The sequence below is a fragment of the Ictalurus furcatus genome, chromosome 28 (genome assembly GCF_023375685.1).
Source record: "Ictalurus furcatus strain D&B chromosome 28, Billie_1.0, whole genome shotgun sequence".
NCBI classification, from domain to species: domain Eukaryota; kingdom Metazoa; phylum Chordata; class Actinopteri; order Siluriformes; family Ictaluridae; genus Ictalurus; species Ictalurus furcatus.
In genome coordinates, this window is record NC_071282.1 from 11,430,313 (window position 1) to 11,445,047 (window position 14,735).

Below are 14,735 nucleotides of genomic sequence, written 5' to 3' on the forward strand. Positions count from 1 at the left end.
CAGGTATGACAGGTATGACAAACTTATGGGCCACTTCATTAGACACACCTAGCATGTTTGTCCACCCCCTAGCTCAACAGTGGTCCATTTCTATTGATAGGGCTTAATCAAATTACTTTTTAAACTTGGGTACACTTTTAAGCTTTTAGATACTGATAGTGAGACATTTCTTGAATGTAGCAGAAAATGCATTTTATTTCTTTAAACAAGGTATCAAGTTCAGACAAGCTATATAATCAGTCAATTTTTATACTGTAATGCAGCACTCAGTAAAAATCTAAATAAACCAACAATATCATGGTAATAAAACATTAAAAAAAACCTAGGCTTTCAATGGTAATCAATATATGAACACAATTAAAATAGTACCCACATGCTTCATGTTTTGTATGATCTAATATAGTATGTAATATGATGTAATACAGCATGCCGTAGGAAGTCACGACTAATACACAGAAAGAACACAGAAAATCCCAGCATTATCATCGACTTGTCACCAACACAGACCACAGAAGTGAATATAAACGAAAGACTACAGGCACTATCCTCATCATTTGAAAGCACTTAAAATTTGGTAGCAGGAGTAGATCGTTTCTTCAGTGCAGGGCGGAAATTATGGCTTCATTGCCACGGCCTGGCCAGTGGTGAATGTTTAAGGCTTTATTTCTCTCCAACATTCATCCTAATGGCTCACAGCATACCAGACAGCAGAGGGAGGACAAAAGCCAACAGCAGAATCACACCACCATGCTTCAGAGTGTTGCCAGCAGAGCAGGCCATGGTTTTTTCTAGAACAAACAAATAAAATATGTTTGAATAACGATAACATCAGGGCATCATTGCATTGAGCACACTTAATTCACAACAAGAAAGCACTCCAATGAATAATGTGTTTTTGTTTTACAGTACACTTCCTGCTGGATGCAGAATGACTCGTGAGTTTTAATTGGCATCTTTTCATGACATTAATGCAAAATCCAATTATGCTGAGACAGACCAACAGATTAGAGACAGCATGAGCCAGAAAGAGAAAGAGACGGGTGATGCAGAGGAAGGGGAAACAAGAGGATGTCACAAGAAAAGAAAAACAAGGATTAGGTAATCATTTTTCCACAAAAGGAATGCATTCAACTGACAGTAAAGTCCATAAATGTAAATCTTACTCTTGTCCACAGTTAGTCCCATATTTAGAACAGATTTGTCCTGTTGGATGGTACAGTTGTACATCTTGGGCTGGCTATCTGCAAAACCTGTCAGAGTCAACACGCATTTATCGCTACGCATGTTGACACTGCCCCGGTTCTGGAAGGTGGGATCCACAGTATTGGTGATATTAGTAGTAGCCACCACTTTCTTATCTACTACATAGGTGCATGTTGCATTGCCCTGATTTGGTAGGGTGAACGTGCATTCCATCTGTAAGTTTTGATCCTTGGTCAAACAGGCAGTCAGCGTGTTTATGCTCTGAGAGCTGGCCATGCCTACAGGACAGTGAGACACATCATTATTTTGTGGATGGTCAGAGAAACTCCAACAGGCAGTTTTATGTTCTCTGATAAAAACACATACATACATACATATATCTATCTATATATATATATATATATATATATATATATATATATATATATATATATATATATATAAAAATATGTAAACCCATTTGCTATTCACAATAGAACACAGAAAATATATCAAATGTTTAAACTGAGTAAATGTACCGTTTTAAGGTAACAAATAAGGACATTTTTAATTTGATGGCCACAACACATCACAAAAAAGTTTGGACAGGAGCAACAAAAGGCGGTAAAAGTAAGTGTTACTAAAACGAAACAGCTGGATGTTAAGTGGCAACAGGTTATGATTGGATATAAAAAGAGTATCTTAGAGAGGCACAGTCTTTCAGAAGTAAAGATGGGCAGAGGTTCACCAATCTGCGAAAAACTGCATCTACAGTTTGTGGAACAATTTCAGAACAATGTTCCGCAACATAAAATTGCGAAGATTATGAACATCTCATCATCTACAGTACATAATATCATCAAAAGATTCTGAGAATCTGGAGAATGTGCACAAGGGTGAAAATCAATATTGCATGCCCGTGATCTTCAGGCACTCAGGAAGCACTGCATTAAAAACAGGCATGATTCTGTAATGGAAATCACTGCATGGGCTCAGAAACTCCTCCATAACTCAGTGTCTGTGAACACAGAAGCCACATGTGAACATGATCCCGAAACGCCACCATCTTCTCTGGGCCAATGCTCATTTAAAATGGACTGAGGCAAAGTGGAAAACTGTTCTGTGGTCAGAAGAATCGAAATTTGAAATTATTTTTGGAAACCATGGACGCGGCATCCTCTAAACTAAAAAGGACTAAAAAGAAAAGGGACCATCCAGCTTTTTTATCAGCACTCAGTTCAAAAGCCTGCATCTCTGATGTTATGCGGGTGCATTAGTGCCTATGGAATGGGCAGCTTGCACATCTGGAAAGGCACCATCAATGCTGAAAGGTATATACAGGTTTTAGAGCAACATATTGTTCCATCCAGATTCCATCCCATCTTTACTTCTGAGAGACTGTGCCTCTCTAAGATACTCTTTTTATACCCAATCATGTTATTGACCTGTTGCCAATTAACCTAATTAGTTGCAAAATGTTCTTCCAGCTGTTTCTTTTTAGTAACACTTACTTTTCCAGCCTTTTGTTGCCCCCGTCCTAACTTCTTTGGGAATTTCATAAAATTCAAAATGACCTTATTTGTTACCTTAAAACGGTACATTTCCTCAGTTTAAACATTTGATATATTTTTTGTGTTCTATTGTGAATAACATATGGGTTTATGAGATTTGCAAACCATTGCCATTCTGTCATTCATTGCCATTCCAAAACCATTTTGTTTTTAATTAACATTTTACACAGTGTGCCAACTTTTTTTTGGAATTGGGGTTATATATATAGTATGCATTTACCGCTGTATATCAGTACATGCTGAGAATATGTGTGTGGCCTTGCAGATAGTAACTGGTACAGCTTTTTTAAGTAGACATGACCATAATAGGTTATAAGGTGTTAACTTGTGTGTTATAATTATTTATACCGCAGGGTGGTTGAATTCTCGAATCTGATTGATCATAAGGTGGTGAGTAATTTGACACTTTGAATCTGTCACTTTGATAGTAACAACGTACTATACGGTGGATGCTCAGTGAGGCAGTCTAAGGCTTATAAAACATACCATCGTGTCAGTATATAGTAAGGTTTTCTAAATGGAGATGTTTATTTTCTGCCATGAGGTGTTTCTCAGTGACATGACAAGCCTAATTTCTTTGTCTTAACTTCAAGAGAGAGAAATAATAGAAACTGGTGATGGAAAGACACTGTATAGCTGCTATAACATAAATTATAACAGGATCTGTTACTAACTTGTTTCACGGATGTTGCACAACATGTAATGTCACTACAAACGGTGAAAGGATTTCGGAGTGTCGTCTAGTCTGGCCACATTACAACCCACTGATGTTGATCATTTTCCCATATCAGCACAAACTTATATGTTGTGTTAGAGTGTTTAGAAATAGAACTGCACATATTTCTACACTGTGACCGCAACATGCTTTACACAACCGTTTTGTTCATTTGGATTACACTATTTTGTTACCAGTATTGCAAAAGCGTTTGCAAGTTTGCAATAACAGTTTAATAAACTATACTGCATAGCCCTGTTCTGTAGTATTATTTATGCTATGTCGTTTTTAACCTCTTGATGGGCTGAAGTATAGATACAAATGTGTTTTTACCCAGCAGGCAGAAGGAAGCCAGGATGCTGTAGTACATCATTTTTTTGACTTCGGAAACCTGGAGAGGAAGCACAACAAGACACTCAGATCAATACAGCCTGATTGCATTTGAACACCAAGGGAGACCATGTGCACAAAACAGCACAAAAGCTGGGTGTTGGCAGAAGTTTAGTGTCACTCTGGGCTGATTTGTTTTCTCACAGCTTTAGAAAGATTCCACTCTGTGTCTTCAAAGTAGCACCAAGTGTCATATGGGTGGGGTCGCCCAAGGCTCCAGAGTCTTACCTCTGAGTGTAAACTACAACAATTACATTTCAGTAGCATTTTTATTTTGCCCTCGTCTTTCTTTCTGTACCAGATAGAATGACAAATATATGAAAAAAGAGCGAATACTTGACAAGTGTATGGATTTACAGCCGTCAGGAAGTTCCTACATGTTTTCATTTTTCTCCATGTTTTATCTATCGGGCATGACTGAACTTGCCTGCATTACTCAGAACCAAAATTGTTCAGCTAGAATTAAGCAAGTGCAAATAACAAGCAGCAAAAATGCTGAAAATGCTAACTGAATCTGTCAGAATGTGCAACATGACCAAATAACGGCCCATAAGCATAATATTATATATTAGTATTAGTTCTCAAAGCATAACATTAAGTCAAAGGGAAAAGTAGGAGTGAGGACGCAGCATTCTCAGATGACCTGCCATTGGACATTATCTATTTACAGCAATTCTACCTTACTTTTCGAGATGAGCTCTTTTGGTAAATGAGGTATACACGTATTCTTACCGTTTATTTTCTGTGTCGGATGTTGAAGGCGTTAGAGGAGAAGCTGTGATCCTTCCCGTGCCTGGCTTACTGTATGATGCTGTAATGGAGATGCGCGCGGCATAAATAAGCGCGTGCGTAACGCGCTGTGTCATCGTACACAAGGCTGAGCCGCACCCCCCGCCCTTATCCGCCTTTCCTGCAATGATGATCTCCAAATCTCCCTGTGCACTCATATTCAGCCAGAACACTTCAGTGTATCAGACACAACAAAGCAGCAATACAAAAAATATATATCCTTATTCGACCTCATAATCCTACATGGAGCATATCTGGGAACTGGTGTAATTATGCTGTACGCATATCTTCATCAGACTCTTCCACTGTCCCCTTATATGGGAACATTTTTGTTTTTCAGTCACCTTATGATTTCAGACTCATGATATCCTCATGAAAATAGCACATGACTCTTATTTCCCGTTTCAGGGTTACTTCTAAGTTCTGTATCATAAAACAGGTCTTCCTAGAGCAGGGGTGTCCAATCTTAACCGGAAAGTGCCGGTGTGGGTGCAGGTTTTCCAACCAAGCAGAAGCCACACCTCAATCTATTGAAAGCCAAGATCAACTGATTAAACAGGTGGATTCAGGTGTGCCTCCTGCTTGGTTGGAATGAAAACCTGCACCCACGCCGGCCCTTTCCGTATAAGATTGCCCACCCCTGTCTAGACTGAAAAGTTTTTTTTTTTTTCCCCCTGTTATTTATTTATTTATTTATTTATTTATTACATAACTCAGGTAAGGGTCTAGTATTTTGAAGTCTGGTTAATACCCAAAAGTGAAAAAGCAAAAAATTACATTTAATGATTTCACACACCAACTTTGTCTAAATGCAACTACTATCTATTGGTTTCGTTTGCATTTAATTTAGTAATACAGAAAATAATCAAATATGATCATGAAGCCTACAGTATTTCTATCTTTATAATGACCTTTATTCATCAATCCATCCATTTTCTATACCGCTGATCCTACTGAGTCACAGGGAACCTGGAGCCTATCCCAGGGAGCATCGGGCACAAGGCGGGGTACATTCTGGACGGGGTGCAAATCCGTCGCAGGGCACAATCACACACACATTCACACACCCATTCATACACTATGGACACTTTGGACATGCCAATCAGCCTACCATGCAGGTCTGTGGACTGGAGGAGGAAACCGGAGTACCCGGAGGAAACCCCCACAGCACGGGGAGAACATGCAAACTGCACACATACACAGGGCAGCGGTGGGAATTGAACCCCCAACCCTGGAGGTGTGAGGTGAACGTGCTAACCCACTGTTTGCCCACCTTTATTCATAACATGCATATTTTTTTTTCATGTGCATTCATTAAACTGGTTCCTTCACTGAAAGTCTAGGCAAGTTTAGAAAGCGAATGAAAGCATTTTTATATTGTTGTGTGGAAATATATTTGTTTGCTCATAAAGGGTGTTGTAGCATGTTTTTGGCAGAAATCCCATTTGGGTTTAAATCCATATTTTGCATTGTTTTTCGTCATTTGCCAGAACCAGACATTCAACTTGTTTTCCTGGACTGCCGCATACATATATAGTGCCCTCTACTAATACAGGCACCTTTGGTCAATATGAGCAAAGAAGGCTGTGAAAAATTGTCTTTATTGTTTAACCTTTTGATCTTTTGTTAAAAAATTCACAAAATACTCTGCTCTCATGGATATCAAACAATTTCAAACAACACAGGTTTATCAACAAAAAAATCTTTGTTAAATATAGGTGTACAACAATAATTGGCACCCTTTTAGTCAATACTTTGTACTACCTCCCTTTGTCAAGATAACAGCTCTGAGTCTTCTCCTATAATACCTGATGAGGTTGGAGAATACATGGCAAGGGATCTGAGATCATTCCTCCATACAGAATCTCTCCAGATCCTTCACATTTCGAGGTCCACGCTGGTGGACTCTCCTCTTCAGTTCACCCCACAGGTTTTCTATGGGTTTCAAGTCAGGGCACTGGGATGGCCATAGCAGGACCTTTATTTTGTGGTCAGTAAACCATTTTTGTTTTGATTTTGATTTTTTTTTGTTTTGGATCACTGTCCTGCTGGAAGATCCAACCACAGTCCATTTGAAGCTTTCTGGCAGAGGCAGTCAGGTCTTCATTTAATATCTGTTGATATTTGATAGAGTCTATGATGCCATGTATCCTAACAAAATGTCCAGGTCCTCTTGCAGAATAACAGCCCCAAAACATTAAAGAGTCACCACCATATTTAAAAGTGGGGATGAGGTACTTTTCCATATGGCTACCTCTCTGTCTGCGCCAAAACCACCTCTGGTGTTTATTGCTAAAAAGCTCTATTTTGGTAGAACCCGATCCCATTTGAAGGTCCAATAGTGTCTGGGAAACTGAAGATGCTTGAGTTTGTTTTTGGATGAGAGTAAGGGCTTTTTTCTTGAAAGCCTTCCAAACAACTTTGGGTAATGAAGTTGACTTTGGATTATAGTTTTGGAAACTTTCTGACCCCAAGACACAACTAACTTCTGCAATTCTCCAGCTGTGATGCTTGGAGATTTTTTGGCCACTCGAACCATCCTCTTCCCAGTGCGTTGAGACAATATAGCCATATGTCCAGGTTGATTCATAACATTTCCAGTTGACTGGAACTTCTTAATTATTGCCCTGATGGTGGAAATGACAATTTTCAATGTTTGTGCTATTTTCTTATAGACACTTTTCATTTTGTGAAGCTCAACAACCTTCACAGCTATATTCCTTGGTCTTACCCATTGTTATGAATGAATGAATGAATGAATGAATGCCTTTATTGTCACTATACACATGTACAATGAAATTAAGAGCCACTCCTTTTTTTTCCGTGTCAACATGTACATAAAATAAATACTAAATACTATAGACACTATATAAATACTATAGACACTATATACCTAGACTGTGAAATCAGTACATGTGTGTGTTTAAAATGGTTATAGCTTTTGGGAAAAACTATTCTTGAATCTATTAGTCCTTGTTCTGATGCACCTGTAAGGTCTCCCTGAAGGCAACAGATTAAACAGATCAGAGCCAGGGTGAGAGCTGTCCTTAATGATAGTTTTTCCTCTGCTGAGGCAACGGGAGGTGTAAATATCCATCAGGGAGGGGAGAGGGCAGCCAATGATCTTCTGTGCTGCTCTTATTACTCTCTGAAGCCTCTCCCTGTCTGCCACGGTGCAGCTGCCGTACCATACCGTAATACAGTATGTCAGCAGGCTCTCGACGGACGAGCGATAGAAGGTCAGCAGCAGATTGGGGTCCAGATTGTACTTCCTGAGAACCCTCAGGAAGTGGAGCCGCTTTTGAGCCTTCTTAATAACCGCTGTGATGTTGTCTGTCCAGGAGATGTCAGCAGAGATAAGGACGCCAAGAAACCGGAAGGTGTGGACCCTCTCCACACACTCACCATTGATGAAAAGGGGGGCTAGCTCAGTGTTGTGCTTCCTGAAGTCTACAATGATCTCCTTGGTTTTCTTAGTGTTTAGAGCCAGATTGTTCTCTGAACACCAGGCTGCCAAGTTCAGGACCTCCTCTCTGTAGGCTATCTCATCTCCCTTTGAAATGAGTCTGACCACTGTGGTGTCATCAGCAAACTTGACGATAAGGTTGTTATTGTGGACCGGACTACAGTCGTAGGTGCAGAGACAGTACAGGAGGGGGCTCAGCACCCAGCGCTGTGGAGAACCGGTGCTCAACGTACGAGTGGAGGAGAGGTGGGGTCCGAGTCTCACTGTCTGAGACCGGTTAGTGAGAAAGTCCTTAATCCAGGCACATGTGAGGGGGGGGGGGGAGGCCAAGAGTGACCAATTTGGTGATGAGAATATCCGGAATGATTGTATTAAAAGCCGAACTGTAATCCACAAAAAGCATCCGGACGTAGCTCTGTTGCTGCTCTAGATGTCTCAACACGGAGTGGAGAGCTATGGCGATAGCATCCTCTGTGGATCTGTTTGCACGATATGCAAAGTGATAGGGATCAAAGTCTGGGGGGAGGTAGTCCTTGATGTGCTGAAGAACCAATCTCTCAAAGCACTTCATAATAACTGGAGTGAGGGCCACAAGATGATAATCATTTAGACTAGTGGTGGGAGACTTCTTTGGCACTGGAATGATTGTGGCTGATTTTAGGCAGGACGGGATGACTGCTTGGGCCAGGGAAAGATTGAAAATTCTGGTAAAGATGTGGGCAAGCTGGTGGGCACACGATCTGAGCACCTTACCAGGTACTCTGTCTGGGCCAACAGCCTTCCTGGGGTTCACTGCCAGAAACATCCGTCTAACATCATGTTCCCTCACAGTAAATAAAGTGGAGCAGAAACCCGGAGGGGATGGAGGCAGGGCTGGACTGGTGCAGGAGCCAGATGAAGGTGGAGGCAAGGCTGGAGCAGATGAGTGCTGTTGTTGTGATGTTTCAAAGCGAGCAAAAAAGCAATTTAGCTCTTCTGCCAACATCGCACTCAGGTCTCCTGTTGTCGCATCGCGGCCTCTCATTCATGTTATGAATGACTAAGGGAATTTGGCCTCTGTGATACCTCATATTTATACCCCTCCTGGTTGAACAATTTCCTGTTCCTAGTCACACAGGTGTACTAAGAAAATGTAAAATATCATTGGGAATATACTTATATATTTTTCTAATATGGATTCATAGGTGCCAATAACTGTTGTACACATATATTTATCAAAGATATTTTTTGGGAAGTATTTTTGTGATTTAAAAAAATATCAAAAGGTTAAAAAATAAAGACAATTTTTCACAGACTTCTTTGCTCATATTTATAATATTAGTACCAGTATTAGTGGAGGGCACTGTATACAGTATATAAACCATTTTCAGAACATAGAGTATAGGGTGCATATGTAAAGGAAATATTTTCTGTCTTTCTCAAAATTGCTCAAAATGTCATTTGTTTATGTATCCAGCCAATAAATATTGCTGGCATCTGGATAGTTGGCCCTTATGGATCACAAATGAACTCCACATAAGACTTATCTGAACCTTGTAATAAGACACCCACTCTGAAATGTTTTGCACATAAATTGTCCCACACTGTGATTTTTTGAGCCCAAATACAACTCACTTTCATCTGGCTATGAATTAATTACCCTAAATAGCCCATTATTTGGTTCCCCAACCATTTGGGTCTCAAATAAAGATGTTTACTGGGACATGAATTTATTAATCAGAGGAATGTTAGTACCAGTATTAGTTCTCAAAGACAGTGAAACACCACAATGCTACCTCAGTCAAATCTTAAGAGTAACCCACTAAGGTATGCAAACATTTATTAGTGTAAAATATCATATTGTTTCTGGACTTTATAGGTAATGTTATGTTTGCAGGTAATGTTATATCACATCACTGATGTCCTGAGTAGTCCAATAAGGTTCAACATTGAAGACAGAATTGATTATTTTCCTATTTTCATTTGCTGTATACAGTTGCAATCAAACTTATTCAACCCCCATTGCAAACCAGGTTTATTGTCAAAATTTACTTTTGCAAATTTTCAGCTGGTTGCAATGATCAAATCAAACAAAAGGATTGAAATAGTTCAACTGAAAAATGCAACCTATAATGATTTCTCCAGTGTCAAAATGATTTGACCCCTTCATGGCAAGCATCTTTCGTACTCAGTAGAGCACCCTTTTGCTGTTATGACCTGCAGCAAATGAGACGCATAGCCAGACACCAGCTTCTGGAAGTGTTCCTGGGGAATCTTAGCCCATTCCTCATGAGCAATGGTCCCCAGTTCAGTAATATTCTTGGGTTTGTGTGCTGCAACCACCTTCTTCAAATCCCACCAGAGACTTTCTATGGGGTTCAGGTGACTGTGATGGCCCTGTAGAATCTTCCAGGACTTCTTCTGCAACCAAGCCTTGGAGGAATTCGAAATATGCTTGGGATCCTTGTCCTGTTGGAAGGTCCAGTGACGCCCAAACTTCAGCTTCCTCACAGACGGCATGACATTTTCTCCTAGGATTTCCTGATACTTTAATGAATCCATCTTGCCTTCCACACACTGCAGGTTTCCAGTGACAGAGGATGCAAAGCAGCCCCAGAGCAACACTGATCCACCACCATGCTTGACTGTGGACAGATTGTTCTTTCTTCATTCTTCTTCTTCTAGACATACCACTGATCCATCATGCTGAAAAGTTCAAGTTTTGTTTCATCGCTCCACAGAACAGAATCCCAAAACTTCTGTGGCTTATTTATATGATTTTGAACTTTTCTTCTGCTTTTGGGTCAGTAGTGCTGTACGTCTTGGAGTTCTGGCATGGAAACCTTCTACATTTAGTACACGCCTTACTGTGCTCACTGAAACCTCAGTGCCTGTTGCCACCAAGTCTTGCAGCAGGTCTTTTGAAGTCACTCGAGGGTTTTTCACAACCTGCCTTCTCAGAAATCTGGCTGCAGCTGTTGATAGCTTCCTTTTTCTTCCCCGTCCAGGTAGTGTACACTCAACAAAACCTAGCCAGTCCTGGTATTTCATAAATTTTCTACCCCTAGCCAGTTCAGGTATTTCATGTGTTCCAGCTGAAGCACACCTGGTGCAACTAATGAAGCCCTTGATTAGTTGCATCAGGTGTGCTTGAGACAACACCTGTTTTGCATATTTGTGCTGTTGTGAGGGATTCTATTCAGGAGGTTGAATCATTTTGAAACTGGAGAAATCAAAATTTATTAAGTTGCATTTTCAGTTGTATTTGGGGAAACCACTTGAAGCATTTGTTGTGTTGAACTATTTCAATTGCGTTGTTTGATTTGTTCATTGCAAACAGGTGAAAGTCTATAAATTTTGACAATAAACCTGATTTGCAATGGGGGTTGAATAATTTTGATTGCAACTGTAGACTATCAGCCACATGCAGAAGATACCTTAAAAGGAATTGATAAAAATACAGTGTAGCAATGCTATTAAATAAGATCTACTGCAACTCAGCAAGCAACTCAAATCACAATAGATCTTTTTTTTCAGTGACTGAATAAGCCAAATTCACATGAATACATTATTACAAGTGTTATAATTTGTTAAAGTATATGTATATATTAATGTCATGCACCTTGCAACTGATCAGTTTAACTTCCATGGCAGAAGAAGGTGTTCTGTATAAGAAGGAAAAAAAGGTTTTCTGTATACCCACACAGGATTGTGTAAAATGTTTTAAGCTTCCCCTGACTTCTGGTTTATAGCTCTGTATGTGTGTAAGCTATAAGCTTATCATTCTCCATCAAACTGCATAGCCACGGTAAACAACTGATTCATTTTTTCCAGTTAGTGAATGGCTCCAGGAAACCATGTAAGCCAAAGTAAACACTTTCTAATCATTGGATTTTAATGATGTAGGTCTATTGTATAGATTAATAATATAATCACATGCTAAACACACACACACACACACACACACACACACACACACACACACTAAAAACAGTGTTGCGCAGTGTTAACAACAAACCCATTAATGTCAGCCTACCTGCTATAGGTAGCCTTAGTATTTGTGTCATGAATATTAGTCTTCTTTGAAATATTACTTGAAAAAAATATGATATTTGTCATGTCTACGCTGAAATCCTGAACTGTACAAGGTGACAACTTGTATATGAACACAGAGCGTATACTTCACAATGGGTGAGTGGGATGAGAGTCTGTAAATACTGTGGCTGTGTGATTGAATCCAGGTGTTTGTGAACAGGAGTTCACAAATCCAGCTTCTTATGGGAGTGGAAGACACTCCCAATCAGTGGAGGTGAGTATTCAGTCCTGTGATGGGAGTATTTCTAAGTGGTAAGTGTGCCAGGTGTGGATTGTAACCAGACCATGATGTGGCCTTGAATATTACCGTTACAATCTGAATGAAGTGCTTCATCATCCCATTGGACTAGGGAAAACCTTGTCTTGAGGGGGTGATTTTGAAGCTCCACTGTCTTGCAAAACTGTGCCATCTCGGTAAGAATCAGTTCCTCTGGGATACTCTGTTCACTCATTCACTCATGCTTCACTCTTTCACTCATGCCTACAATATCTCCCACACACCTATCAACTCACTGACAGCTCATGGACAATCTCTTCACATGTTTCTGTCACTTTTAGGCAATATTTCAAAGGACACTATTACCACTTTAGTGCTGGACTCCGTCTAGTCTCCATGCAATATACTAATCACATTTATTACACACTATATATATATATATATATATATATATATATATATATATATATATATATATATATATATATATAAAACTACATCTAATTTATTGTGCATTTTTAAATGCTACTTTGTACTGCTGCTTCATCTGCTTATTATACTCTCCTGACAATAGATGACTGCTCAGACACACAGATACTATTTATTTTACTACCTTTTGCACTTTGTTTCACATACTGTAGCTGCACATATTCCACCTACACACTTAAGCATACATACCAATTCCCTAATATTGTGTGTGTGTGTGTGTGATTGTGCCAACATATTAATTTCTTTCATGAGAAAACAAACTTTTTTTACTCACTCAGTGCAGGATATTTTCAGAAATAAGGATCCTCTCAGTGTCACTTTCTTTTGGACTCATGTCTGCTCCTCATCTCATGGAATGGAAATTTCAACATGTTAGTCATTCATTTTCTAGTAGCAGAGCCATCTCATTTAAGGTTCTGCTAAGGGGCATGTTTGTACATGACATTCCAGTGATCTGCTCCATCTTGTAGCTCTTTTTATGCCACAGTCTCAGAGAATTGTGGGGATGGCCTCACATCGTGCAGCCTAAAGATCATTGAGATTACTGAGGATGGTACCACATGGCTTTGGACCTGCTATGAAGGCTAGGACTACAATTGCTATGATAGCTGTAGGACTGCAATTCCCACAAACACTTTTGCACTCAAGTCTCCTTCAGTGAACAGTGGAGAAGCTCAACAAAACATCATGTAAAAACTGTAATGAATTTTCCTGGTTACACAATTGCACTATTTGACCATGTAGTATTAGCACATTTATAGAAGAGATTTACTTATAATCGTACTATCCGGTGTCACCCAGATGAGTCTTTTGAGTCTGGTTCCTGTCAAGGTTTCTTCCTCATATCGTCTCAGGGAGTTTTTCCTGGCCACCGTCACCTCTGGCTTGCTCATTAGGGATAAATTCATACATTTAATATCTATATTATTAATTTAAATATTTCTGTAAAGCTGCTTTAGGGCAATGTCCATTGTTAAAAGCACTATACAAATAAAACTGAATTTAATTGAAAATTGCATTATTACGTTATTAGTTTAATAGATACTATAATTAGGTGTACATTTTAGTTATTTCTGCTACTCTATTTGATCTATGCATTACATTTAACATAAAAAGTCCACCCTGAATAACTTGCATATAAATATTTATAATCAATGTGTTCTTCAGTTGTGCAAAAGATTTATCATTAAATTCTGAGTTGACTTTGTTAATGGTTCCCTACATTATCCACAATGCCATTCGACTCCCTGCTGATAGTTGCGCCAGTAGGAATTTGCTTCGTCTCTAACTAACGAGAACGATAAAGCAACACTTTAGTCCTTTAGTCTGCCTCATCTGTACACTCTGCGCAAACAGATTCTAAAGCTTCAGCTGTCATGCTAATATCACCATCAACACCATTGTGCATGCTATGTAATAGATTGCTAACAAGCCAAGCCGAATCGCTGCCGTAATTCAGCGTGACTGTGCCATATAGTTCTATTGCAGTACTGTGAAATGGAGTGAGAAAAGAAGCTCTTGCTCTTTAGTATATAGGAACTAACAGTTAAGCCTTACTGTTATTACTTTGATATTCAAGATTTTATCCTATTAAACTCCATTATAACTGTGTTAGCAGTGTCTACCTGTGATATCAGCATGGCAGACAACTGCTATCTTCTCACAGAAATGATGAAAACACAGCAGCAACCAACAAATTAGCACCAGAATCGGTAAGCACATCACAAATATTTCAATTTAAACATATTCAAAGTGTTTTAGGGGGGAGTTTTCATACAGATATATTATGTTGGTTTCCCACCCACAATGCAGAAAGATTTCATTAAGAAGATGAGAACAGGA

At 39.4% G+C, this 14,735-nt stretch overlaps 1 protein-coding gene across 1 annotated transcript; it reads right to left on the bottom strand.

Moving 5' to 3' along the window:
- Nucleotides 1-177: 177 nt before the first annotated feature.
- thy1 (Thy-1 cell surface antigen) lies at nt 178-4,700 on the bottom strand. The gene is made up of 4 exons (XM_053618670.1): nt 4,591-4,700; nt 3,802-3,859; nt 1,164-1,481; nt 178-788 (listed from the first exon to the last, which is right to left on the bottom strand). The coding sequence occupies exons 2-4, from the start codon at nt 3,839-3,841 to the stop codon at nt 691-693; spliced, it is 456 nt and encodes a 151-aa protein (XP_053474645.1). The 5' UTR covers nt 3,842-3,859; nt 4,591-4,700; the 3' UTR covers nt 178-690.
- Between the last annotated feature and the right edge of the window lie 10,035 nt (nt 4,701-14,735).